Source organism: Gavia stellata, chromosome 27 (genome assembly GCF_030936135.1).
Source record: "Gavia stellata isolate bGavSte3 chromosome 27, bGavSte3.hap2, whole genome shotgun sequence".
Taxonomy (NCBI): domain Eukaryota; kingdom Metazoa; phylum Chordata; class Aves; order Gaviiformes; family Gaviidae; genus Gavia; species Gavia stellata.
This window is the reverse complement of record NC_082620.1, coordinates 6,169,027-6,195,443: the sequence shown is the minus strand read 5'-3', so window position 1 is coordinate 6,195,443 and position 26,417 is coordinate 6,169,027. Positions and strand designations below refer to the sequence as shown.

Sequence of the window (26,417 nt, the reverse complement as noted above, 5' to 3'; positions counted from 1 at the left end):
ACAGTGGGGTTCACTGGCATTTAAGCACTGCAACGGCTGTGTAAGGCACACTGTAAAAAACAACTTAAATTCCTGCACATTCAGAACAGGCATGAGAAGAATGTACAGGTGCAGTTTGTAGGGTCGTGTATTAAGATTTAGCCTTTTGTGCATAAATATAGAAGAAAACATTCTTAAAAATAATTATAACAAAAAAAAAAAATAACCACTTATATCTTTCTAATGGGTGCATGGCTAAAAAGACCGTAGCTTTTCTAGGTCTGCATGGATTAGAATTTTCAGTACCTTCTAAATCGCTTATAAACTCAGCAGTGAGATATCTTTATTCAAAGACTGTTTTGGACCTACAACTGGTATAAACAAGAGTCTTTCCTCTGACAAGCAATGGAGTGATACGATTTTCTGCTGCTGGCCACCTCGTGACTTGTTCACTTACCAAGACTCTCGTAGACTACAATTGGGATGATGTCTCTCAAGACTTTGCAGTTGGTATGCAATGCTGGGTTTGCATTCATCTCCAGAAGCCAGACCTAGAAAAGATGAATGCCAATCAGGAAACTAGGCTGAACCTCCTCAGTGTCAGAGCAATGCCCTTTTACTGACTTAGTGAACACCTTGAGAGATAGGAGTACTAATAAATCCCAACAAAATCCCGTAACTCAGAATGCAGGCAGGAGAGAATTTTCATAAGGGCTGGATGAATTAAACAAAATCCCTTTTTGCATACATTTACATAGCTGAGAACAACACTACACGTTATTTTGTGTCTCCAGCTGATGCTCTTTAGATTAACTTTTGCTCTGTAGGTGTGTAAAGGGACTGTGTTTCTTAACACACCATTTTCCATAACAATTGCTAGTTGAGCTTTCTGGATACCACGAAATAAAGTTATAAGGAATCTAGGAATCATTTTGACTTGAGGTGGACATGGGATCAAAACTAAGCAAACATGGCACTGAGTTTTCAATGAATCCTTGGCCTTGATTTCCTGCATAAGCTTTAGTTTCAGGTAGAAGCCATGTAAGATACTGATTTTACGGATCTATACTAGTCTCATCTCCATTTCCCTTTGAATTGCCAAGGTCTGAAGCTACAAGCCGCAGAATGTGATGGTCCAGTTACAAATCTGTGTGAAACCAAACAATTGACTTGCATGTAATTCAGTTTACTATTTCTTTTCCCGGTAGTGAGAGAAACTCATCTGTTCACTTCCTGCCTCCACCATATGGTGCTGCATCTTGTATATAACACATGTAGGAACTATTCAGTGTTTTGTAAGGAAGGACTTTTAATCCCGTAACAGCCCCAGGAGAATTTTACTCCCTTTTAATCGATTTTAAAAAAATATTTTTATTTTTTTTTCTGAAGCAGCAATGAGTTTGCTTGCAAGTACCTGTGAAATGAAGTCTAAGTGTTTGGTAGATTTTGGTGACATGATAGCCTTCACTTTGGCGCTTTATTTTGCTGAGAATAAAATACAACAATAATTTTGATTTCTTTGAAATACTTTATTAAACAAATGAAAAGACTGGTAGGTGAAGGCAGTGAAATGCCTGGGTTTTTTTCCTAGGAATTGGAACCGCTGCTCCGAAAAACCGGCTTTGCAGATGCCAACAGAGGGCACCTGAGTCACATACGTTTTTCTTGGCAAACTCATCCTTCTCCTGAGTAAGTGTTCTTTTTCCTATTACAAGTTCATAAGATTTTGTGATGACAGACAAACTCTATGAGCTTTTGTAATTGTCTTGATTAGATTTTGGTTTCTTCTCCTACGAAACAAAGAAAACTGACAAACAGGAGGAAGAAAGTTCTCTGTGACATCTATCATGCTGTTCACCTTCTATAATATTCCCCGTTGTTGTACTATCTGCATGTCTCACAGTTTTCAAACGCTCTTAACCTCTCAATAACCAGGGCAAGTTAATAAATGCCCTTTGTTCTTTTTAAGGGAGAGCAGAGACAATAAGGCCAAGATTCACCATATCTGTGTGAATATCCGTAATGTCATGGGAATTTCATGTAGAATGAAATTCCTGTGCTTCTCCCTGCATCTGGCATGCAGGTGCCTTGCTCAAAATTTCCTAGCAAACGTATGACAGAGAAAGGAACCCAAAACCCAGGATCTCTCTCCTTGACTTCCTAACCATGGACCATCCTCTTTCTTTAGGCTTTTCAAGTGATGAGAACAATAATGAGTGCCCTGTGGCTCTGGGGATGAAGAGGTTACTGGTCCCTGCAGCCTGCCAGTACAACTCCATGTTCTGTCACATCTTAAACTTGCTCTGTCAAGACACCACAGGTAGGCTTAAAAACTTTAAATAGTAGGATTTTTCCATAGGCTCTTGAACAGCATGCCAACTGCAACCAAATCCTGCATTACACCAGGATCTGAGGTCTCATTTCTTGTTCTTTGTATAGTGCTAGATGCAGTATTAGCGTCTGCTGAATATTTTTTATTTTCATCTAGTTTGATTACTGTTGTAGCCTCGTTGCTTTAGAACCATCCTTACAGCAGCAGTTCAATGTCTTTCAAAGGAGCATTGGATGATGAGACTAGGCTCTGTCACGTGTTGACATGGTGGCTGACAGACAGCGTAAGACCTGTCTCAAGGGTCCTTTCCCTGCTGATGTGGGCAGAGGTAAGACTTCTTGGTGTGCAGGAAATGCATGTTTGAGCCAGAGTTTTGTTCCGTTTCTGATCAAAAAACAGTTTATTTAACTGTGTGGGTCTTTGCTGGAGCTCGCCAGGTGGAAGCTGGGGTCTCAGGGAGGAAGGGGGTATTGGTCCATGCTCCCAGAGGCTCCGGGTGACTTGATAGCCAGGACTGAATGGGAATGTATGTATCTCTCTACATCAGAACTTGTTCTTGGAAAGGATGGCTGTAACATGCTTCAAAGCCCAAAGCTATCCACAGCAGGGCTGCCTTGTTTTGAATTTGTGTAGCAGCAGGTGTCCAGGGAGCCTGACCTCTGGCTGGGGCTTTAAGCAGCAATGAATCGTAGAATCATAGAATCATTTTGGTTGGAAAAGACCTTTAAGGTCAGCGACTCCAGCCGTAGAAATACCAGTGAGAAATAGGAAGAAAATAACTTGTTCTGTATGCTGCATGGACCTAGCTGAAGCCACATGCACAATCGCAAACCAAGCACTGGAAGGGCTGCTCAGATGTTGCCGACCCAGAAAGGGACCCGCTCAGCGATAGTGGAGACCACAGACTCAGGCAGTGGGATTCTGTTTTCCACAGTCTTAACGAACTTTTATCAGATTTTTTTTTATCATTGTCACCTGGAGTGGGCACAACCAAGTCTACAGTATCCGTCTGGTACCTCATACTGCTGGGGTGAATGAAAAGCCACGTCATTCAAATCAAAGAAACCGTCCCTGCTTTAACTAGGGATTTGAGTGTTATCTTCACATATGTACATCTATCACAAATTGGCAAATGGCTTATATATGTTCAGTCTGTCCTCTACTGAGAGATAGCTGACTCCCTTTATGGCTGATAAAAAATTTACACGTCTGTTTTCCCAGCGTAGCTCTGGAGAGAAGCCCTTCTGCACGGCTGATGCAATGCTTTCTGAAAACAGGTTCCTTGAGCATTTAAATGACACTGTCCTAAGCTGTGTAGTGACTTAGGCATTTACGATGCGGCACAAGGAAGCTCCAGAAACAGTAGGAAAAAAGCCAACAATGGCAAAACCACATCCATCACTTTTGCTCCCTCTCCTCTTGAAGTACTCCATTCTTTTCTCAGCTTACATATGAATATGCAAAGCTCTACAGAAAGCTGTGGTTTCTCAGCAGGCCCTGCTTTCATAGTCTGCGCTTCTAAGAACTCTGAGGCAGGAAAAACACCTTCCAAAGACTGAATCAGGATGCTGCAGGGCCTTCAGGAATTATTAGGAATGATTCTGGGGGCATTTATATCTCAGACAAATAAGGAAGAGGGAAAGGCATGATAAGCTATAGAGCTGAACATACAAGACCGTGTTAAATCAGTATAAAACAGATTCCACACGTGCGGTGAAATAGGATGACAGGGAGAATAAGGCTGTTGTGTATTACAGGTGGAGAGGACAGGATGTCAGACCAGGAATTATAACTTCAGCTCACAGAAAACTGGGAGTTTGTTGCGCCGTCCAGTGTTAACTGTGGGTTGAAGCTGTCAGTCCCGCGTCCCGCTGTTGCGCACTGCCTCTGCAGGGACTGTGCAGGCGTCTCTTGATGCAGCACTGAACCAGTAAAAAAATAGGTTTGTTGCTCCCCAGCAGGGGCAAGAAAACATGGCCAAACCTATGCTAAATAAATGCCTAAATCTCCACATTGCTCTCTCTCAAAGGGAAGTTCCAGGTTCCAACTGACTGTCACCACTAAGTGTCCAGAAATCCTCACCATTCTTATAGATAATAGCTGTCAAGAATCACATTTTGTTTGTCTCTGCCTATGTAAAACACATGGGGACGTAACAGCCTTCAAACGCTGAAGCTTGAAGCCAAGTAGGAATCGCCACAATGGGGTGATACTGGATCTTCTATTCTACTTAAAGTTTACACACCCAGGGCTTTGCGTGCCAACCTTGCAAAAGACAATTCCCACTGAAATTTGAGAAGCACCAGTTTCTGTGTCTTTGCCATTTACTGTCCCTTGCCATTGACTTCCCGTACAAAGGAGTCTATTGTTCGGGTGCCTTACCCACTGCTGCATGCATTAATTCCATTCTTTCATAGGGTTTGCTGTTCCCACTGCCCTTTGCTGGAATATGTTTGAGTTCCTTTCTGCTTTAGCAACAGCAGAATCTGCCAGATGGCTTTCTGTTATGTTTAGGCCAGGTGGTTTTGAAGGACTGTGCTGCACTGAAAGCACCTCAATCACTGTACTTAACATTTCCCTTTCTTCTGGCTTTTCTTGTCTGTGTTTCATTTGCTCTTTACAAGTCTGAATTGTAATTCTAGCAGATTTTATAGACTCAGTGGGCTGACCTATTGCTAAATGGTGAACCTACAGTGAACACGGAGATGCTGATGCTGACATCTGAATCGATAGTGACTGATTCTTCAGTATGGTGAGGCGAGTTCTTCGTTGCCTTTAATGGATACTCAGCTAGTGTAAATCAGTACACTTCATGTGATGTTAGAGGCATTACACACTGACTTATGCTGCCTGATGATCTGGCATGTTTGGTTTCTGGAGAAAGAAAAAACTAAGTGGGCATTAGGTGTTCAAGGAACGTGTGGACGTGGCATTGTGGGACATGGTTTAATGGGCATGGTGGTGTTGGTTGATGGTTGGACTTGATGATCTTACAGGTCTTTTCCAACCATAGTGATTCTGTGATTAAAATTCCCATACTTTTCACCATGAACTCCACTTCCCTGGGAAAGTTCTGCACAGGACAGTTTCAGCTGCAGTACTTTTCTTCCCATCCTGAGCTGTTAATGTCAGGGTTTCTCTGTGCAGTAAATGCGCAGGCAATACAGGTGCGATGTCTTGATGCTTGACAATGGAACTGGAGAAAAAAAAAGCATCCTGCACTTCATAGCTAACTGACTGAATGCTCTACTTAATTCCAAGCACCAGAGCCTCTGTCAGCCGTGCCATACTGCTAGCATTAGACATCTGGCCAATATCATACTTCGTATTTGACGATACTGCATTTGTACCTTAAAGTTTTAATGAATTAAAAAGTCACAGCCGATGAGATCAAAGTAGCCCAGTTTGCGATCCAGTTTGTGCTTGGCTGCCAGGAAGCACTGCAGCATGACATGCTGCATCCTTTTCTGAAACGGAAGATAGGGAACAGTGGTAACTGGTCATTGTGAATGCCAAGGGCGTAGGAGTCACTGTAAGTCAGGTGCCCTCTTGGTTTGGGGACATTTTTTCTTCCCCTGCCTCCAGCAGAGCTCCTCTCTAGAGTTGGAAGGATGTTGCATTTTGCAGACCATATGTCTGTCCGCTTTGAGTTGATTGCAACCCCCTCTTGAACTTGGTCCTCCAGACTGCTGCGGTGGTGCGTGAAGGAATCTTGGCCCCTGTCCCTTACTCAGAATGAGCTGTCTGCAGAATTTTTAGTGGTGTTCTTTCATTTGCTCCTATGGGGGTACCTAGATGTAAGCTGTACACAGCCTTTTTTGAGAGTGATGACTCACAACCCACTCACAGCTGTGCTGGACATAGTGTTTTAAAGCAGCCTGGTGAGCTACAGCAACTCGCAGTAGGTGATGCTAGGTTTAATTCAATTTGGAGTTGAAATGCACAGTGGGGAATTTCTACATGAAGAGACATACCATAAAGTTGGCTGAGAAGTTTCTGATCCCCTGAGAAACTTGGCAATATCAACTAGATTTTCTTCTGAGCTGGTTTTCTAAACAAAAACATATTTTAATGACATTTTTAGCTTTTTAATTTTCTTTGTATTTGGCTTTAAACTACAACATTTCCAAAATTAACCTGAGAAAGCTGTGTCCTCTGCCCTTTTCATTTTCACCACAGCAAGCCATGTAGAGAACTGACGCAGCGTTAGACTCAGGCTGATGAAATGAAGTCTCAGGGACTCAGATAATTTCTTCACTTTGCTTCTTCGGTGGGACAGGAAGATGGTGAGAAATCAAGCCAGTTGAGTATTCTTACCTCTCCTCCACGATAGAAGATCTAAGGCCCTGACATGATTTTCATATGGCAAAATCAGATGGAAAGTGAAGGGTGAGACCAAGTCAGACAGGAAAGAGACCACTGAAAGTGTAGTCTCTTTTCAGGCTAAGACCGGTCAGGCTGGAGGATTCTCTAATGTGTACTTTATTTTTTAATGCAGAACCACAGCATTAGGCCAGGAACGTAAAGACCATAATTGCATTTTTATAGCTAGCATTTACATTCACACTCTGTTTTTCAGCAGCTTACCCATTTTATTAAAATTAAACTCTCTGTGTCTTCACTTTAGCATGTTTAGCATGTGTAGATAAATGGTTACCATGGGACCATCAATACCTTCTCACTCAGTGTATGTGTTTCCTTGGGGGCTCCAGTGAACTGATGGGTTTTCTCCCTGTTTCTGTCACCCTAATTAGGCAGACTAGCACACCATACACTTGCTTGCAGTTACAGTAAACACAGTGAAAACCCAGTCTTTGGGGAGGCCGTTGGTTTTTCTGAACTTCTCATTAACGTAGCTGCTGAAGTGCTCCATCTGCCAAACTGTCTCATCTTTCAACTGGCTGTACAGGGAGTTCTTCTTCTGCATGTACTGAGAGGTGGGGAGACAGAGCAAAGGGAGGATTAGACTTCTGGCAGTGAGGAGTAACTGGGAACCGGCTTGCACAGCAGACGTCCAACTACCCTGAGTTGTCCCAGGCATCTGGAGTTGGGAAGAACCCCAGGATCAAGTTATAGAGGTGGAGGGAATAGAGCCCCTCGCTAGCAGAGCTAAACCTGAGCAAATGTGCTGGCTCCCGTTGTACAGCTCTGCGCCCGGCAGAAATGTGCCTGACCCACATGGACATTGTAGAGACAGTTACCCAAAGTCTCTGTCAAAGTGGTGTTTTCTCTGTGTGTGTATGTGTATGATATGTCTGGACCAGTGGCTGGCAGACAAGGAGACGTGCTTTCAAGCCATAGTCATGACTATGGACTAAATCTGGTTCCAGTGTCTATCTGCCCAGTAATCTCCTAGAGGAGAGTGCATCTGGGAGAGATATATGGGTGTATCCCCAGAGGAAACCGAGGTGAGGGCTTCTCTCTTCCACTGTCTCATTAATGCAGTCAGCTGGAGTTTATCAATAATGGGGTATTTACATTGTTCAATCGAAGGCAAGTCCCCTTCCCTGCGAAACAGCTGGGCTTGGCTGCAACTCCGTCTGTGGGACGGTGACCGTGAGGTTGCAAAGCTTCTGGTCAGTGATGCCGTCTCTGTTGCCTCTTGTCTTTTGGAAATACAGTAGGAAAATGGCTGATTCCAGGTGGGATGAAAGGGTAGGAAGGGAATGAGAGCAGAATCAACTGTAATTTGAAGAAGCCTGGCCTATTACCAGCCGCTCCTATAAATTTTGTTTCCCTCCTCCCAGCAGGAACCCAGATAATTTATGTTCTGCTAATAAACACCTGCCCTTTGTTTAATATCACTTGTGCCATGGGATCGTACCCGAGCACCTGAATTCCCATGTGGATAGCTCTCTAGCTGAGCAAACAAACTATTCCAGGAAAACAAGTGGCATACTGATAATAGCGTCTATTGCAGGAAGCAGCTACAATCTGCTGTCCTGAACCGCACTTCTACAGGAACCGTAAAACTCCAACCGAAGTGGCCTTGTCTGATACCTCTCTAAGGTGTATTTTGCTAGTGCTCAGAACACAGCATGGCACTGCAAGGAGAGGAGGGCTTTAAAAGCAAACAGCTTTCTTCCTTACAGTTCTTTTAATTCTCTTTCATCAGGGCCAGTTCTAAATACTGAAGGGCCTCATTGGAAGCAAAACTGCAGGTAGATCTGAGCAAGGCAGGTTTCTATTTTGTATGACAAGAGACGTGGGGGGGTACAAGCCAGAACAGTCTTGTTCTGTTATAGCTCTAGTTTGAGGAGATTTTAGAATGATGGCTCTTGAAGAACACATCTGCATCTTACATCATGATGAGTATCGTGTTTAAGCACAACAGGATCAGAAAAACCCTTAGCCAAGATTAAGGCTCCTTTGTGCTAGGTACCTGCACTCAAAGGCTTCTTGCCCTAAGAAGTTTATGGTCTACACATACATGAGAGAATAATGGCAGGAAAAAGAAGTCCAGGGAAAGAAATTGTCAGGTTAAGCAGAGAACTGGTCCATGGCAGAGAACAGAACCTTATCTGGTACTGCTTCTGTTCAGCCTTGTTGCTGTGCCTGAGCAAAAGCCCATGTCCTTTTCCTGGGTGCATGGATTTCGCATGCCTGAGGCATTTATTTTTAGCCTTTCAAAGTCTTTTTTGCTTCCTATCTCTGCCAACCACACCCTCCCCTTCTTCTGAACTAAATGCACTTAGTTTACCTGATTGCTGAGATGAACAGTCAGATCATCCGAAGCGGCATCATAATTGACACAGGTCAACTGGACATAACCCTGGGCAAAAAACAACACATATGGTGCTGTGCAGGCAATGAGGAGGTAAGACTGGACATCAAACTTCTTCCCTTCCAGGAGCAGACGCTGGTGGATATATCTGTCAGAGCAGTATTTCAACACGCGTCACCAACAAGTACCCATGATATGTGGCAATTCAAAGCTCACACAAAACCCCACAGCCGTTTCATTTTGCACCACAGAACTGATCTGTTTGTCTCTTTTTCAACCCTGGTTCGAAGGTGAATGGCAGCAGAGGGCGTCTGTAGGAGAGGTTAGAATGCCCAGACCAGCTCCTTTCAAGAGGAATAGAAGCTATGTCTCTGGAGCGGGAGGTAATTAAAGATTTACTAATATTTACTGGAGAATATACAAAGTTTATGTCTGAGCACAAAGAGCTCTTCTTACAGCACCATTGCTTTTATTGCCAGAGGGAGGTAATCTGGGAATTTTTTCCCTTTATCATCAAAGGTTGCTGGATGTCTACATAAATAACAAGGATATGCTGTTAAAACAATCAATGCTAACAACAGTTTTCAAAGGAATACAGAGCCCCGTTCTTTAGACCGTAAGCCATTCCTCACTAGTAGAAATCAAGATGAGATCTAAGGCAGGGTCCAACCACTTCTTCCCCTGGCACTGCTGCTGGGCCATGTCAAAGACCACATATTGGTCTAACTAAGGCCCTTGGTCAGATTTGGTCAGGCAGTCATTGTTTTGCTCCATATACTGGCTGCTGCATAAACACAGTCCAGCCTATTGCAGAAAACCTGCCTGTAAGATCACCATTCCAGTTTACCATTTTACAAAGCTCTCTTACCCTTTTCAGTGAGGCCAACCCTTCCTTTGTTATAAAAAGAAATGTTTGGGTGAATGCAAGTGGAGAATATTGCCTGCTTTGGCTAGGGCAGCTCTTGGAAAGGTTGCTGTGCGGTCTGTTCTCTTGCAAGATAAAGATAAAGTCATGATAGCAGAAGGTCAGGGAAGTGGCACAGGGTCAGTGTGAGGAATTGGTATCCTCACTTTGCCAGGACATGCAGTGATCACTACATGGCAAAAGATGCTTTTGCCATGCCAGCGCTACAGCATTGTCACGAGTGTATCACGTTGTGATTGCTGGCATGTCTTGACAACACCAGGCAATGTCATGCACGTACGGGCGCCTTGAAGTTTAGAGTGCCCTGTATGCCTAGCTGTGCACAAAATGGCAGCATCAAAGGCATCTGGGAACTGCAGCTCCTAGGATAAATAATGAAAACATCTTTTTTGCATTTCTCTTTGAAAGTTGTATTCACTCATCTCAAACACTGAAGTGATTTAATTATAATGCATTCCTCAATTGAGGGAGGGACACTGAGGCAAAGGGAAGACAAGTGAGTTGTGTAAGAGTAAGCAAGTAACCTCCAGCAGCTGAAACTCTTCTCATGATTTCTGCTGTCGTATTTTTCCCTTCCTTTTTCTGCTGTTCTGCTAGTCTACAAAACGTTCCAGCAGTGGCTGAGAGGGTATATATTCTACAAAGAAGAACCTTCATGGTTCTTTTATTCATGCAGGTGATAAAAAAATAAAACAACCCTAACCCAAAATTTTAGTGACTGCTAGCCACTGCCTGTTGATTGAGGTATAGACTTTTGCAGCATTGAGGCAGAGTTAATAAGATATTTGGGAGGCTTTATTAGATTGCATGGAATAGATATTGTAGCTGTACAATTTGTAAAATGCCAGCTTTCTATAAGAAGCTGGGATAATATCTAATTTAAATTGCTTTGCACAAGGCTTTATGTATAGCATTCATGTACAGAACTGTAGCATCTGGCCTTTTGAAGTCGTTCTTAGATTTCCAGACAAAGGTAAACTCAAATCTTTCTGACGACAAAGATCTACCTTGAAATGACTGAAATGCGGATGCAAGACAGATTAACCAGAGAAATAGCCTCTCTCCCACAAAATGAAATCTCGTAGGTTGATGAGATGTGGTGTAACCACATTAAATATCTGCGGAACAATTCAACTCTCTGAGGCCAGCGTGCTTAATCAAGCAAACGACTCACACATGAATTCTCAGGCTTCAGTCTCTACCTTTGCACTATTCTTGCTGGGGGAGCCTTGTGTGGCACCCTCTTATTGAGTAGGTATTCCTCGGTGCTGTGGAGCTTGGCTTGAAGGGTGTTGACAACAGCTGGATTTTTAAGCAGGAAAATTCCTCGGCCTTGGTTAGAGCAACTTGGTTTGCAGATCCAAATCTGTTCTTCTGCAGAGAGAATGAGTCTATTATAGTAATGTGTGTGGTATGAAACACCGATGTGCCTGTTAGTGGGCTCTGAAAACTGCTCACTTGAACATGTGTGTATGTATATGCATACGCATGCATACAGATATCAATTATTGTTACTGTGTATACTTTTATGAATATTTTAGAGGATCATATAACTATTTAAATTGGTTGCCACCATGACTAAGACAATTCACCTTTGCAAAGCTCAAGAAAGGCATTTCTCTCATCTTTTAAGTCCAGGCAAAAAGATTCTGGGAAGAATTCTTCCATTTTCAGTAACCTATGGAAGAATCAAATACAAGTTGAAAACTCTGTCCAACACAGTCATTCCTCTGTTACTTTCAGAAAGGATGGTTGCAAGTAGAAACTTAAGAAATGGCTTTTTTTTCCTGCTTGTAAACAGTTGTATGTTTGTTGTATGTTTTTGCTGAGCTACCTCATTCCATAAGCTTTCGAGAATATACATTAGCCTTAAGACATTCTTCATATGCTCAGTTTTTTGAAAACTAGTTGAGATGGTTGCAGGTAACCGTGGTACAGGATTGCCATTTGGTTTTTTGGTAGGTCAAAAATATACGAACAGAAATGGCAATAAGCTTCTCTTATATTTACAGTGTCTACGGCACAAGAACTTGTGACCTTTCCAGTAGGATGATGTACCCAAAACAGGGGAATTACTATGACTGTTGTCTTTGGGGGACCTAGCACTCCTACAACTCCAGACATAGAAAAAGAAGAAATTCTGTCTTTGAGTTATGTACTTGTGGGAAAAAAGTGATTTTTCTAGAAGGTAAGAAAGAAATAAACCCCCATATACTTTGTATCCTATACTGTTATGCATCCAGAAGAAACCGGTCCTTTGTTGATGTGCTCTCACTTTCTGTTGGCATGTTTCTGGTCAAGGTTCAAAGAGGTCAGAGTTCTTACTTGGAATTAGAGCTCCTACTGATCTTTTTCATCACCCGCTCTTGCTCTCTCAGGCAGCGTAAAAGCCCTATCTTACTGGTGAGGACTCTGTTGTTGGGAATCTGATAGAGAAGTTGTTCACCTGTATGAGAAAAACAAAAAAAAAAAGGCTTGCCCTCATTGTCCCATGCAGCAGAATCTGCAGGATGAAGCTGACTCTGTCACTGTCGACTTTCACCAATTTGCTTTAAGGCAGTAGTGACAACTCGCAGGGCAGTGAAATCACTTGCCATAAATGTGTTTCTGTCCAGCCTTCACAGAATCACAGAATCGTTAAGGTTGGAAAAGACCTATAAGACCATCAAGTCCAACCATCAACCCAGCACCACCATGCCCACTAAACCATGTCCCACAATGCCTCGTCCACACGTTCCTTGAACACCTTGTAGTGCAACAGACCGACCTGATGGGGTTTCATGAAACAGTGCATCCCTTGCCCACTCCAAAGGTGCTGCTGCCATCTCACCATTCCAGCTGCAGAATTGCATCGGAACAGCCCCCCATCTCACCATTCCAGCTGCAGAATTGCATCGGACCAGCCTTTGTGCACCGCTGTATATTAGGCCAACTGCTGTAACGGTGCAGCTTGACAAATATCCACCACATTGCCATCAGAGCTGGCAGGAGGGGAAAGGCGGCTGCTGTGCACGGACTAGTAGGGAAGTGATAACACACTCCCTCTGCCACAGGAAAGCCCGCAGCTCCATGCCATGACGCTCAGGCTCGCTGGGGCACAGGTCTTGACCAGCTCCCAGAAGTAAAAGAATTGCCCCAGGGGCTGTGCTTAGGGAGTTTTGTGGTTGTTACGCAAAGTACCGCTCTGAGGGTGCCAGCCAGAGGCATTGCTGTGGGAGTCCCTGATTTTACGCTTTTCTAGTGGGAAAGCTGGCTGGGCGCTGTGAAGTCGGGATGCACTGATGAGACGAAGGGCAGAATGCAATTCAAAAAGTTGCTTGCTGATACAGTGGACTAGTTTGGCTTTTAGTCACCCTGTTCTCCCTAGATAGAGATAGCTGGGCCTGGGATGTGTGGCGTGACCCATCTTGAGCTTACTTTACTTCTGACTTCAAGCGCACCCTTCCTTCCCTTTCTCCTCTCCCCACCTCCACTGTGGGGAGCGTCTCTAAATGCGAGGCACCCTCCGTACGCGAGGCCCAGGCTGGTGCCTGAGAGGTGCCAGGGTGGGCTGCGTGCTGTTCCCGTGCTACAGTACTGTGTCCCTCCTCTTGCAGCCTGTGCTCAAAGCCAAAGAGGGAGGAGCGCGTTTCTAAAGTGATTGTGATGGTTTGTGTGTAAATCTCCGTACTGCTCATTTCAGTATACTTAGTTCATTTCAATGCTATCTTTTCTCCCAAAGCTGTTTTCTTGTCTAAACCCCTTTCTTTAATCACCATGGCAATCCAGCTCTGATGTCCCCTCTGAGGTCTGCCAAATAGTTGAGGTTACCTGTGTGTCCAACCCCCAGGTGACCTCCTCTGCCCTGGGGGGCACAAGTCCAGCATCCTCAAGTTTTTCCCACTACCCTCTCCCACTCAAGGCCCACAGGCACCTTTACCTTCTTTGAAATGGTAATAGGTCTCTCGGCACTTGATTTCACACCATTTCAGTGCATAATCCTCTCCTCTGTTGTCATAGATACGCTGCCAGCCTCTGCTCTGGCAATAGATGCTCTCACTGCGTATGGAAAGCAAAATAGAAAAATAGCCTCCCTTCTATTAACAAATAGTTAGCTCATATCCCTTGAACTCCTAAAAATTTTCTCTGGGAGCCTGACCTAACATGCCCAGAAGCCCCTGGGTGGGGGATAAGGTGGGAAGCGTTAATTAGAATGGCTGCTAGTGGTCCTGCTGGTCTGAACTTGGCGGGGGGGAAGTAGCTGAGGATGCTGAGAACATGGTGATTCAGCAGCTCCAGTGAGAACTTGTACCATTTCAGCAGGGTTTTTCCAATTAGGATGCAACTGGTACCCATGGATTAGAAACGTTCAGGGTCCAGTCTTCATAAGGAGCCTCTTTGCTGAGGGGTTTAGGGAGGGATGACAAGTAGCAATAGAAAAAGCTGTTTGTAAACAAAACTATGGAAACATAGCAAGGGAGGTGCTGTTTGCAGCAGAGATTCTGTGGTGCTTGCCAGTGACAACATCTAGAGAAGGCGGCCAATATGCTGGAAAGAACTCAGAAAGGAATGAATGGAACTTCTGATCTGACAATTTTTCTTGGGCAGAAATCCCTTCTTATTTTTCGCTTGCTTTACATTTAGCACAACAGAATGCTGATGAACAACAGTGGTTCCTAGCTCTAGTGATGATCCTAGCAGATTTGCTACATGGTGTAGCTAAGTGATTTCTGAACAGCCCAAACAGAGAAACTTTCATTAAACAAATGGAAGTATTTCCTTTCTTTGCAAAGATATAGTAGTTAGCTAATTTACCACAGGTGGCCTTCCAGTGGATACTTTTGATTTGAATTATCTTTAAGTGGTTCCCCAGGTATACCACTCCAAAAAGACAGCAAGTCAAAGGAAAAAATTATTTGAGGCCAATGGATAATGAGTAACACTGAATGACTTCATATATAGTCATGCTGCTGTTCATATGAGTCAGCTGAGAGGACCTACTTACAGCCCAACTCCATTAGATCCACTGATATAAAAATATGGTCCTGGTCCCATTGGTACTTTTGGTATCTCTTTTTCCGGCGGTTTCTCTTGAGGGATGCCTTACTCTGTGTTCTATTCTCATTAGACTTGGCTTTGTCAAGCTCCGCTTCAGAGTTGGTAGAATTAGTTGCAAAATTGGAAACTGAGAAACTTCAGATGGTTTGGGATGTTCTCCCTAAAACCCATGTCTAGAAAGACAGCTGTTACAGAATAAAGTGCTGTAAGGTAAGGGACCGCTTCAATTGGTTTTATAGCCATCGCCAGGGGCATTGTCTTAAAACAATTCAGAAATTATTGCTAATGTAACCTGGTAGCAGGTACCATGGTATAATAAGTGGAAAACCAGAGGAAATATAATAAAATATGTAGTAGAAGGGAAGATTCCAATCAGCCCTAGTCTGTCAATGCTAAATGTCATTCTCTTACTTGGCAGTCCTGTTTCACAGGACTTTCTCAGATACCTTGTCTAGGTGGGTCTCAGTTCTGCCCTAAGCTGAGCACAAATCATTCCAGCTATCCAGATGGAAAGCTAGGGGTGGCTGTGGGAGAGTCGGACAGGCTGCAAGGTCTAGAGAGGTGTGGAGGTACAAAGGGAGAAGGGCCAGAAGAGCCTCCTGAAAAGAGTTAGCCATACACTATACATTGAAACAGATGTTCTTTCAACTGTTAAAGCCTATAGGAATTTTGACAAGCCCAGGATGCGACAACTCTGAGGTCCCCCTGACAGGCAGCCCCAAAGTGGAATGGCACACGGAAACTGTGCTGGCGAAGACTGAAGAGGTGGGAACGGGAAACACCCTGCTTCAAATTGGTAACTAATCATGCCAGGCTTGCGATGGTTCTGTTACTTATTCTCCGATCCCAGGGCTCAAAGCTGGTGAATTTGTAGAGGATAACAAATTTTTTTCAGTACAAAGTTAATGGGATCTGCCTAACCAGTAAATGCTGCTGGGTTATTTGTGGAGGAGAATGTCAGAACTTGTATCTAGCTTTAGCAGTTGTGAAGAACTTTTAACTTCTTGGCCTTCTAGGAATGATACACTAAATTTAAACCAGCACTTCCACATCTTCCTCTGTCAAGAGGTTTCCCCGTATAATACATAGTAAAACCTTTTCTTTTGCAAGGCAAAATGAGACTCCATGACTTTTCCCCACCACCCCCATGCTTGTCCGTATTTCAGGTCTCTGATGTTCTTCATGCAGCACACACAATTCTCTGGTGCAGTCCCCAGTCATGTTCTAAAGCATAAAGATGCTTCAAAGCATAAAGATGCTTCAAAGCAGCTGAAGCAGCTCAAGTACCATCTCACCCTGACAGACATACAGGCCAAGAGGTCTAGCATTGTGCTTTATAATGCATTTTTTTTAACTAAAGTAGCAAAACTTCATCAGGATCTTGCCTGATACAACTAAAACCTGACATACGCTGTGGTACTGTTGGAAAAAAATATGGCATGTGAGCAATTTCTATCTGATCAATCTTCACATTGTTCAAATGTTCTCAGAACAGATTGATGACATTATAATGCATAAATGAGATGAAGGACATTATCAGATGGGAACTTGAATCACATTTGGATATGAATAAAAGAATGGCCAGTAGTTGGAAATTTTATTTTGAATATGGTTGCTGGTAAAGGACTTCAGAAGGGCAAGCCATACAGTTTCAGAAGTGGTATCTGATGCAATGATGTCATCAGCCTCAAAACTACGGCTGGATTTAATGGATCATCCATTATCTTGGTCTTAGCAAGAGAGTTGTGTTCGTGGTCTGATTTCTTGGCTGGTAACTCACAGGAATTGTGAGGCTGGCACTTGCTTCCAGAACAGCTCACGACTATTTATGTAACCAGCATTTGGGATATTGATACCCAAATCACTGGCTCCAAACCAACAAAAGGCATACGAAGGCTTAATACTTCCAGGGGCTGAGAAACTATGCCTGTGCTTTCTCTTCAACCTGGCTACGCACAAAACTTTTGGGAACAGTAAAGAAAAAGTCCACTCTGTCCTAGTTCTGTTCCCACTGGAATGAGGCGGGAGCAGGAAAGGAGGGAGCAGGAAGCAAGCAGATGACAAGAGTGGCGTTATCTACTCTTTGGACTGTTCTTTTATTGTTATTTGTTATAGTAAATCCCATGATCACATGAGTAAAAACTTCCATCTCAATGACAAAACTCTTTTGACTTAAGTGGAGCGAAGGTATTGGACATTGCTATCTCTCATTTTACAAGCACTTGTTTTACGTCTTCATTGCACTCCGCCTACAAGCGCAGGTGCAGTCCACAGTGAACTGCGTGCCCACAGTTATTGAATTTCCCAGCAGGCTCCCACACCTGGTTCAGTTTGCTTTGGAAGAAAGGAAGTAGATCGCAAACTCTTTGAGGCGGGACTTGCTTTAAATTTCTGCTTCATGTAGGATTTGGCACCAAAGGGTTCTAATAGTAAAAGCCTTAGCGTCGTTACAAACTGCAGCATTATCAGCGCTAATCCCTGGACTCCTGCCTTGAATTTCCTCCTTAAATTAAAACCAAAACAAACCCAAAAAAAAAGCATACTAAACAACCAGTTCAAACAAGCCAGGGCACAACGTCCATGATGGAGAACGCCTCGGCTGCCTTGGCGATGTCTTGTAACCAACTGAAGTGAGTTTTTCCGTGGTGAATTTCAGGCAGCCTGGTACTGGGTCTGTGGAGCCCGGACTGCGCTCGCTCGTTGCAGTTGGGTGAGACGGTTGCAATGGGTGCACTCTCCAGCAGAGAGCGGTGCCTGGCTCTTTGGTCACTATCTCATTTTGCCATCGCAGCACCAGACCAGGCAAAAACATAACGTATTCTGCCTTCCTCCAGAAGAGACTGTCATTAGCGCCTCAGTCAAATTTTTTGAACAAACTGTTTGAAATTAGCTCAAAGACAGGGTTAATGCATTATGCATAAGCATCAGGCAAATTAAAAGACATGCAGAAAAGTAGTATAGCTCAACTCTTTCCTAGACCCAATGCATTTTATGAAAAGGTTGTACGGCAAAGCGGTACTACCCCGCCAGCTACTGCTATCTTCCCCGAGGGAGGCTGATCTCTCTCCTCTGCCTTAGCATGGTGCGTTATAGTGCTGTTCTTGTTACTCTTTGATATGGAAATGTAAATATTTATTTATCTATTTTTAACATTTAATTGCTCATTCATACCTCCTGTGAGAGCTTTTGGCTCTTTTATCATCTCCCTCCTTGCCTGGATTGCTAAGAAATTAACCGATTTTAAACAGTCCCATTTATCCTGAGACATGGACACATGAAATATCCTGCAGTGATTGAAGTGCTGGTAAGGTATTCTTCCATTAGTCTGAACACGTACTTGTCTCTCCCTCTCTAATCTTTACACAGAGACCCAGGGGGTGGGAGCCTTTTATTGTCTTTTCTGTCGAATTATGCAATCCCCCAGTATTCAAGATGAACCTTCATTTCACTGAATCTTTTGACGTGTATTATTTAAGCATGAGTCCCCTTAGTCTTCATTTGCTTGTGTGTTTTAGATGGCTAATTATTAAAGAGGTAAGGAGGGATGCAGGGGGTTATTCCTGTAGCCTGATTGCATAGATTGCAGGCAAGGGCCTTTTCACTTGTTTATCAGAGGTGGGATTAGATGCTTGTTGGGACTTGAGGAAAGAGCAGGCAGAGTGGCTTGGCTTGCACACCTCAACAGCAGAGAGGAGTGGATACTTCAGAGGCTGAGTTTGCGCATCTGAACGCAGTTCTACGATGTCCTGCGAAAGAGGCTCTCTCTGTCCAAAGGTACTTGTGGTGGAGAAGGGGGGGAGAGCCCTTGGGGAAAGTCTTCTACCTCGTCACATAAACCAGCAGCATGAAATTAAACAGTATGATTCCCTTCCAGAGAGCCCACACAGAGATTGTCCTCACACCGGGTGCAGCCAGTAAATCACATTGCAAGACAATTTTGAATTTGGCTCATTAATTTCTTTGGGAATCGTGTGTTGGCAGTGTCTGTATAAGCAGCTCCTATCTAATCTCAGCTCTGCTTTCACTGCACACAGGGGTAAACACACAGGCAGGGAGATGCAGTCTGCTTTGTGTCATTTGCTACCAAAACAACAACAAAAAGCAGAGCTTAAAACACAGAACTCCCTTTTTCCCTTTTCCATGTAAAGGAAGGTTTAACAGAATAGTAGCTGGCGGATTTCTCTAGAATCCAGGGTTTAAATCTAGCTGAAATTTTCATTTAAGAAAGCTAAATGATCTAATGATCTGTCTAAAGACAAGCATTGCCCTAAAGATTCCCTCCGTATTAAAAAGGTTTTAGTTTGAAACAAGCGAATATGCTTTTACTGCCAATGCACAGAGCTGAGTTCAACAACAAATACGTCAGAAAAATACTGTTGGTTTTGTCATTGAAAGATTTGTGGCATTTCAGCCAAATGATCTCTCCATAAAAAAGTAATGGTTTCTTTCTAGAGAAACTGCTTGCAAATGGATAGCTTGTATTTTTCATCACGTTTTCAACAAAACACTTAAAATGTTAGTATAAAATATTTTAATTTCACTAGATATTTGTCAGCCAATACCAATAATTTCTGTCTTGAATTATTTTAGAAGCAAAGGGATGGGCTTGTGTTTTCACAGGGTTTAAATGAAAATGGTGTAAATTACATGCAATATGTCTGTAATTTATACCATAAGTTAGTGGCCAGCGCTTTGGCTAGTATAAGAAGATGTAACTCCCTTGATACTGGCATCAGCTGAGAACCTGGTCATAGGACTCTGCACAATTAATAGCTAAAAGCAAGGATACAAGATTCACCTCTGTCCGCTGATAAGGATCCAGCCTGTTGTTGGTTACTTCCTTCCATCACGGATTTGGTGTTCTTTTTCCTCTTGGCTGGCACAAAGGCCATCTCAGCCCAGCCTGCAAAAGGAAAGATCATCGTCAGCCACTTTGCAAGAGTCATGAGTGATCTGGGGAAGTTTGTAAGGCATATTTTTCTCTTTGTCATCATTTGCTCTGTTGATTGTAGATGCCATTTTTCACCATCTCCTGCGTTTTTTTCATTTCTTTAGAATCTTTATTTTGACATAGTTGTTTAGCTGGGAATACATAGGCTCCACTTTCTATCTACAGCTTCTTACGAGTGATCTCTAGTGATAAGCTTCTTGATGACTGTGCTGGGGATCTGAGTGCTTTTGTATCTAATCTTTGCGCTCTTTCTACTTCCTTCCCATTGATAGCACACAACGTAGGTCTCGGGTTGCCTGGTAAATTTGCTGTAAGCAACTGGGTGCTTTCCCTAAGTCTGCTGCTCATGGTGGAGCAGTGTCCAAGAGTTGTTTTCAGCTATATCTAGTATTCTTTGCCTACGGCATCATCAGGCTCCAGTTGTTCTGCCTTGGGATAAAAGACAGGCTTCTTTTCAGGAAGCTTGAAAGCTTTTTTGTCTTTGCTATGGATATGAAAACAACAAATGAGATATTCTATCTAGAGACAGAAACCATAGTCCCGAATAATTGTTGGACATAGGGTAGGCAGAATATTTTTAGCAAGTTTCATGCTTGGAATAGTCAGTTGTAAAAAATGACTTGTTCTGAGTCAAGGCTGCAACTATTTTGTAGAAAGGATGCTTACCTTAGAAAGCATAGGGCAACTGAAACATCAGCTAGAATTACAGAGGGAAAAATATATTTGCTACTTTTACTTACAACCAAAAGTAACAAATAGTCTAAGAACACTACGTAAATGGAGCATACATACTGTGTAGTTTAAAGTCCATAAGAAGGACAAATGCAAAAGTGCTAGTTACTGTAAGTATTCTTATGTAGGACGATATAATGCAATAAGCTAAATTATAATATTGAGCTACTAAGTTTACAGTTAGATATATTTCAAGCATATTTCCTGTTACAGACTGTCCTCCCCCAAAGTGATTTGTTGGAGTAGGTAGGCAAGGAAGGTAGACAGGCATGTCAGTGTCACTGATTCATTGTGTCTGTGGCCATGTCGCAAAACATTCCAGTGCCAGTTCCCCTATCTGCAAGTTTGAGTAATAATTGCATAATTGCACCAGGGTGGGGCTGGAATTCTCATTTTGTAGTGCAGTCAAAGACTGTTCAACTCCGTTTGTTGGAATGGAGTTTTATTTTCCGTTGGAAGCCAAAGACCCCTGCAGTTTCCCATGACAAGATGTGTAGAGAAAGGCAGGTGTTGTGGAACCTCAGGGCACCCGCCTTTCTCTAAACCTCAGTCTGGCAAACCCACAAGGGGAATTAGGGGGAAAAAGGGTCCTTTGAGACTGCAGCGGAAGGTAAGGAGTGTGGGCTGGCGTACTACACAGCAGCTGTCACCCAAAAGTCAGGCAGAGGGCTTTTGCCAGATGGTAAGATGAAGCTATAAGATCCCCTGAAGAGCGACAGGGAGTAAGAAGCTGTTCCTCTAAGAAGGCTCTCGCCCTCAGACTGGGAGACATCCTGATGGGGAAAGAACTGAGAAGAGTTTTTAAAGAGGGGATTTGTTAGACTGAGGTTAGGGTCACGACTCCAGCACGGTGCATGGGTGCTCTGGGTGGAGCTGTAGAGAAAGAGGGAACCTGTGGAGGGGAACAGGACGGGTAAGTGGTGCTTTATGTTCAGGTAGGTTTGCATTTGCTAGTCCAGTTGCAGTAAGGAGTCTTGCAGTGCTTTCTCCCGCGCTCAAAACGCACAGGTGAGGAAAGGAGTAAGGCTCAAGTATGTCACTGAAAAAACACATATGAAGAAATCCTCATCATGTTGAGGAGATACGTAGTTTTATCTTCCTCTTTCACTTGTCCCTGCTGTGGTGTTGAACGTCAAAGCAGAAATCTTCCTCTCAGCCAAAAGCAGCTCTTCTGTTCCGCTGGCGTTCTACTATTTGCTTGTTTCTTATCCCAGCCTCTTCCTGTAGTTTCATTTTAGGATAAATGCTTCTCAGAAGTTCCTCTTCTCCTGTTGTTGAGCACTTACATGTCACTTCCCTGCGAGGCTGAAGGACTCGAACTGAGCAAATAACTGCTTGTGAGGAATTGATGCAGCCAGTGGCCTCACAGCTTGTGTGTGCCTTTCCATCCAGACACCAAGCTGTATGGAAGTTATTTTACACACTCTCCTTGCAAAGCAAAAGGATCTTAAAACAGCAGAAAGAAAAGTCTGCAGTAAGTGAAAAGCCTCCTCCTTATGCCTGGCTGTTTAATGGTGTATGTCTCTGCAGCACCTTCTTAGTAACAGGTACTAATACATGTGGTGATTGCTGGTGATAACGGAGAGATGGTGCTGCTGTATCCAGAATTTATGTAAAGCCTTTTATATCAAAGAAAAACCTTTTAGGCATCATCTTGTTTGTCTGGAGAGGTACTACCTAGTCATTCTGCAACAACTCGACAAAAGAGTTTAGTGTTTTTACCAACATATATCTGATGACAGCAGGTTGCCCAGATTTGGTGATCTGATGAGATCTTGGAGATGAGGCTTTGAGGATTTGCCACGTCCAGTAATGGCCTGGACCACTCACTCCAAATATCGTAACACAGATGCAGATAGCTGTTTAGCTTCTAAGTCGGCACTGCTGTCATTAGATGACACAAAATGGCTTCAGCATCTTATCGATAAATCACTGTACCATGTCTTCACGGAGATTAGAGACTCGTTCCCTACAACCACAACTTCTTGCCTTTTAGCCCCTTCTTTCAGGGGTTAAAGCCATATCTTAAGCTAACAAAAAGTAATGGAAATTCTAACCTTTGCTCAGCAGTTTCTAAATACTTTAGCAGAGCTTTAGCTGCGCCCTGCCCTGCCTTCAGTTTGGTGAACTTGCACTTGACTTCTAGCCAGGCCATAAACAGCTTCTAAAGAAACAAACCATCCTGTGATGGAGCGGGTTTGCGCTCTGGAAGAGTAGAGACTGCCTTATTTCATCGACTGAAGAGCGGTGGATTCGCAACAGCAAGCAGAGGCTCAGAAACCCAGCCTGCTTCTGCTTTATATATATATCAAGATTCCGTTGTGCCTGTCTGGGAGGGTCAGAAAGCCTTCAGCGCTATAAACACCGGCTGATCCCCTAGCAACGGCTGCCTGGCTACTGTTGGTAATCATGCGAGGGGTTCTGGTACTAAAAATGCAAAGGGATTTCTACAGATGTGTGTGCTTTTAGATAAAGCTATCCAACGGCAGCGTTACAGGAGGGCTGCTGAGCAAATTGGCGTGTGTGATCAGAGTGGAATTGCATAACAGCAAAATAGGAAAACCAGTTTGCTGAGTGTTTGCTGGCTGGCACGTTTTTGCTCGCTCTTCTGTGGCTTTCCTCAAGTCTTCTAAAGGTCAGGTTTCACCTCTGCTTGAGACACCCTTGCCACTTGCACCGCTCCGAAGAGCAAAGCATTCTCTCCAGTGCACAGTCACCAATAGGACAACAGACTGAAGATATGAAAATATATACTTTGTCTATAATGCAGTTTTACTTTCTGAGGCAGAGTTTGCATAGCTCAGTACTTCGTTGGACCTTGTTAATGCTGAGTACTGGAGCGGTCCAGTGCAGTGTGCGCTGTTAAAGCTGCCAAGACTAAACCAAATCGTGAAAACTGGCTACAGGGCAAAATTAACGTCCTAAATTCTCGTAAGTCCTTCTGTTTCTTTAGTGAACAGAGGCAAATCCTTCTGCAAAGTTCTGAAGAGCAACTCAGAGGCCAAAGGGAGCTGCTGCAGCAGCCCTCGAGAGCCAACCCAAACCGCTCTGTGCGAAGATGAGGTGTGCATCAGCAAATATACCCATGCAATAGAAGTGGAGCTGTAGAGAGTGGGAGCGCACCTTTTCCATAATGTGTGCGCTGTGGACACCAGATCTTCAGTGCCATCCGTTACTGGTGGGACAGGGTGAGTGCCTTCCCTGGTTCAGCTTCGTCCAAACAGAATCCAGTCGTTGAGCTCAGAGACCACCCAAGAGTTGAGCCAAAGCACCCTGAGGAGGAACGACCATGATATTTCTGTGAAAATTGCATGCCGGGTGTGATCAAAAGCACACCTGCGAACGCACCCATAGACGTTAAAAAAGGCAAAGGTGACACTGTCAAAACACAGCTCACACTGATAGAAAATGACACTCATTTATATAAAAGACATAAATTCAAACAGTCCCCTCTTCATCCCAAACCTCATAAGGTCCTACATGTGTTTCCAGGAGTCCGAAAATGCTGGGCTAAGTATGGAAGAGAAACAACTCTATGGTTTTGGGTGTTTCTCCACAACAAAGTTCTAACCAAATGGAGTGCATCCATTGCCAGTTTTATGACTAAATGAACCATTTTATGGGTTTGACAAATCACTATTTCTATAGGAGCCTCTCCTCCCTCACGTTTTTGTTTTTATTAGACCATTAATTGTCTGAGTGCAGTGAAAAGCGGCTAAAACAATGGGACCTTGATTTTTTCAGGCAGCCACTGTGTGCTACCAAACTAGCAATAATAAAGGATTTTGACACTTATGGAGCCTCAGTCAAAAATATAAAAATAGAAAGGCCTATTTATGTAGCCTTGAATTCTTCTCTCTATATAGATATTTCTGTCCTTCAGAGGCAGGAGCAAAAAATAAGGTGGTTTTTTTGGTCACCTCAGCTGGATATGCACAAAGAGTAGGTCATCTCCAGGGTTAACATCAGGAGATAAAGCTTGGAAAGGTCTGCATTTACTGCCAGGCTTTCACGCTTCCAACCGCAGACACAACAGTTCAGCTATTGCCCTACCCGGAAAACTTTGGCCACATCTGCCAGCAGCACCTGAGATGCTGAAATCTGCTCTTGTGCAGAGAGAGATCCCCTTGAAGGGAAGACCGATGGCTCCTCACAATTAAAACTACAAGGGAGGAAGGCTGAAAATCCAGCAGAAAACCTGTGTTTTCTTATGTGGTAACTCCCTCACCCCACCCCACCCCAACCAAAAGGGATGAGAAAAGTTGATGGAAGGTGGAATTTGGCTTAGATTCAACCTCTCTCTGGGTTGGCCCCGCATCCTCCAGTGTGGACGTGCCAAGCCAGTGTGAATACGCTGGCACTCCTCCCTGGCGGTCACGGTGACCTTCAAGAACATTCTCCGTATTCTCCTGCTCGTGCACAATGCCTCTGATTAGCTCCAGTGCTCACGCAGAGCCAGCCAGGATCCCGTCCTTGCCTTACCTTCAACCTTCCTGGATTACCTCTCACGGCCAACCCACCCCACCTAATCTCTCTGGTCATACAGAGAACAGCACGGAGTGGGAGGACGGCAGTGTTGCAACCTGCGGCACTGCAAATACTTTCAGCAAACGTTACACCCTCTAGGAAATATTGCCTAATTGTTGGAGAAGGGGAGAGGCTGACGGTTACAGAGTTAAAGGAGGCATTTCATTCACCTGAGACGTTACTATGCGCTGCTTCAGTTTTCCTCCGTGTACAGTGAGATGAGACATTCCTTAGAGAACAACCAGAGAAGACTGAACTATGTATTTGCCCAGTGTTTTGAGGTGCTAACACAGGCTATTTTAAATGCAGTTTGGACACCTATTTTCCCACCCGCTTCTGTTTGACTCGCTAGTGCTAAGCACGTAATTCAAAGAACGCTGGAGGTTTCCCTTTGGGTGGGAGGAGGCAGGGAGGGGAATGGGGCATTCTTCATCTCTCCCTCTTCTACCCAGCTGCCTGTTTACATGAAACCTGCCTGAAGGTAGGAGGCCTCTAAAAACTGAGTTTTGTAGAACTTGACCAATAGGTTTAAAACTCATTAGAATAAGAAATGACAAATACAAAGTGACTGTGTAATCCTTATTGTCTTGGAAAACCAGGCTCAAAAAATAACATGCAATAGAAAAGAATGTGTACTGCCAACACAGGTACAGTTAGAGGCAGCGCATGTTTAATTCAAGGTAGTTCTTCTGTCAAAGAGTTTCTGTGACTTTATTAGCTATACAAGCAACATGTGAGCCCTCTGTTTTGGGGATCAGACAGTGGGACAGCTTGCTGCTGCATTTGGTCTGTTGTTTAAGTGTATGGAGTTGGAACGTTTTGATGTGAAAGGCCCATTTGTGTTCCGTATTTCTGAAAGTCTTGTGGAATCCATACGAAATGCATGTATAACAAACTAGTCCCTTGACTATAAAATATATCAAGATCTACATAAGAAATATATTTCCACTATAGAAGATGCAATAATAAGGTTATAATTCTTTTTCAAGGTTCTCATGAAATCCGAGCTACAAAAGCAAGGAGCGCTGTATAAAACAAAAACTACTAAAAATTCAAATATTAAACCACAGAAAATTCCTTTGAAAAAAAATTAAATGTTCTACATTGTTACTTATGCAGAACCTTGAAGCAAGCAACCGAGCCTTGCTAGTCAACAGCCAGGAAAACAAGGGAATAGAGAGCTCACATCGCACATCGACACGTGCTGCAG

The 26,417-nt window shown here is 43.6% G+C and overlaps 1 protein-coding gene across 1 annotated transcript in view; it reads right to left on the bottom strand.

Annotated features, from left to right (window-relative positions):
- Positions 1-19,889, bottom strand: part of TTLL10 (tubulin tyrosine ligase like 10) — a 33,978-nt gene extending 14,089 nt beyond the window's left edge. Inside the window, 11 exon segments of the mRNA XM_059829857.1 lie at positions 437-530; positions 5,662-5,778; positions 7,101-7,241; positions 9,012-9,183; positions 11,163-11,334; positions 11,553-11,638; positions 12,286-12,406; positions 13,880-13,998; positions 14,945-15,038; positions 15,041-15,124; positions 19,787-19,889. Of these exon segments, the coding sequence (XP_059685840.1) occupies positions 437-530; positions 5,662-5,778; positions 7,101-7,241; positions 9,012-9,183; positions 11,163-11,334; positions 11,553-11,638; positions 12,286-12,406; positions 13,880-13,998; positions 14,945-15,038; positions 15,041-15,124; positions 19,787-19,889 (1,303 nt within the window).
- Between the last annotated feature and the right edge of the window lie 6,528 nt (positions 19,890-26,417).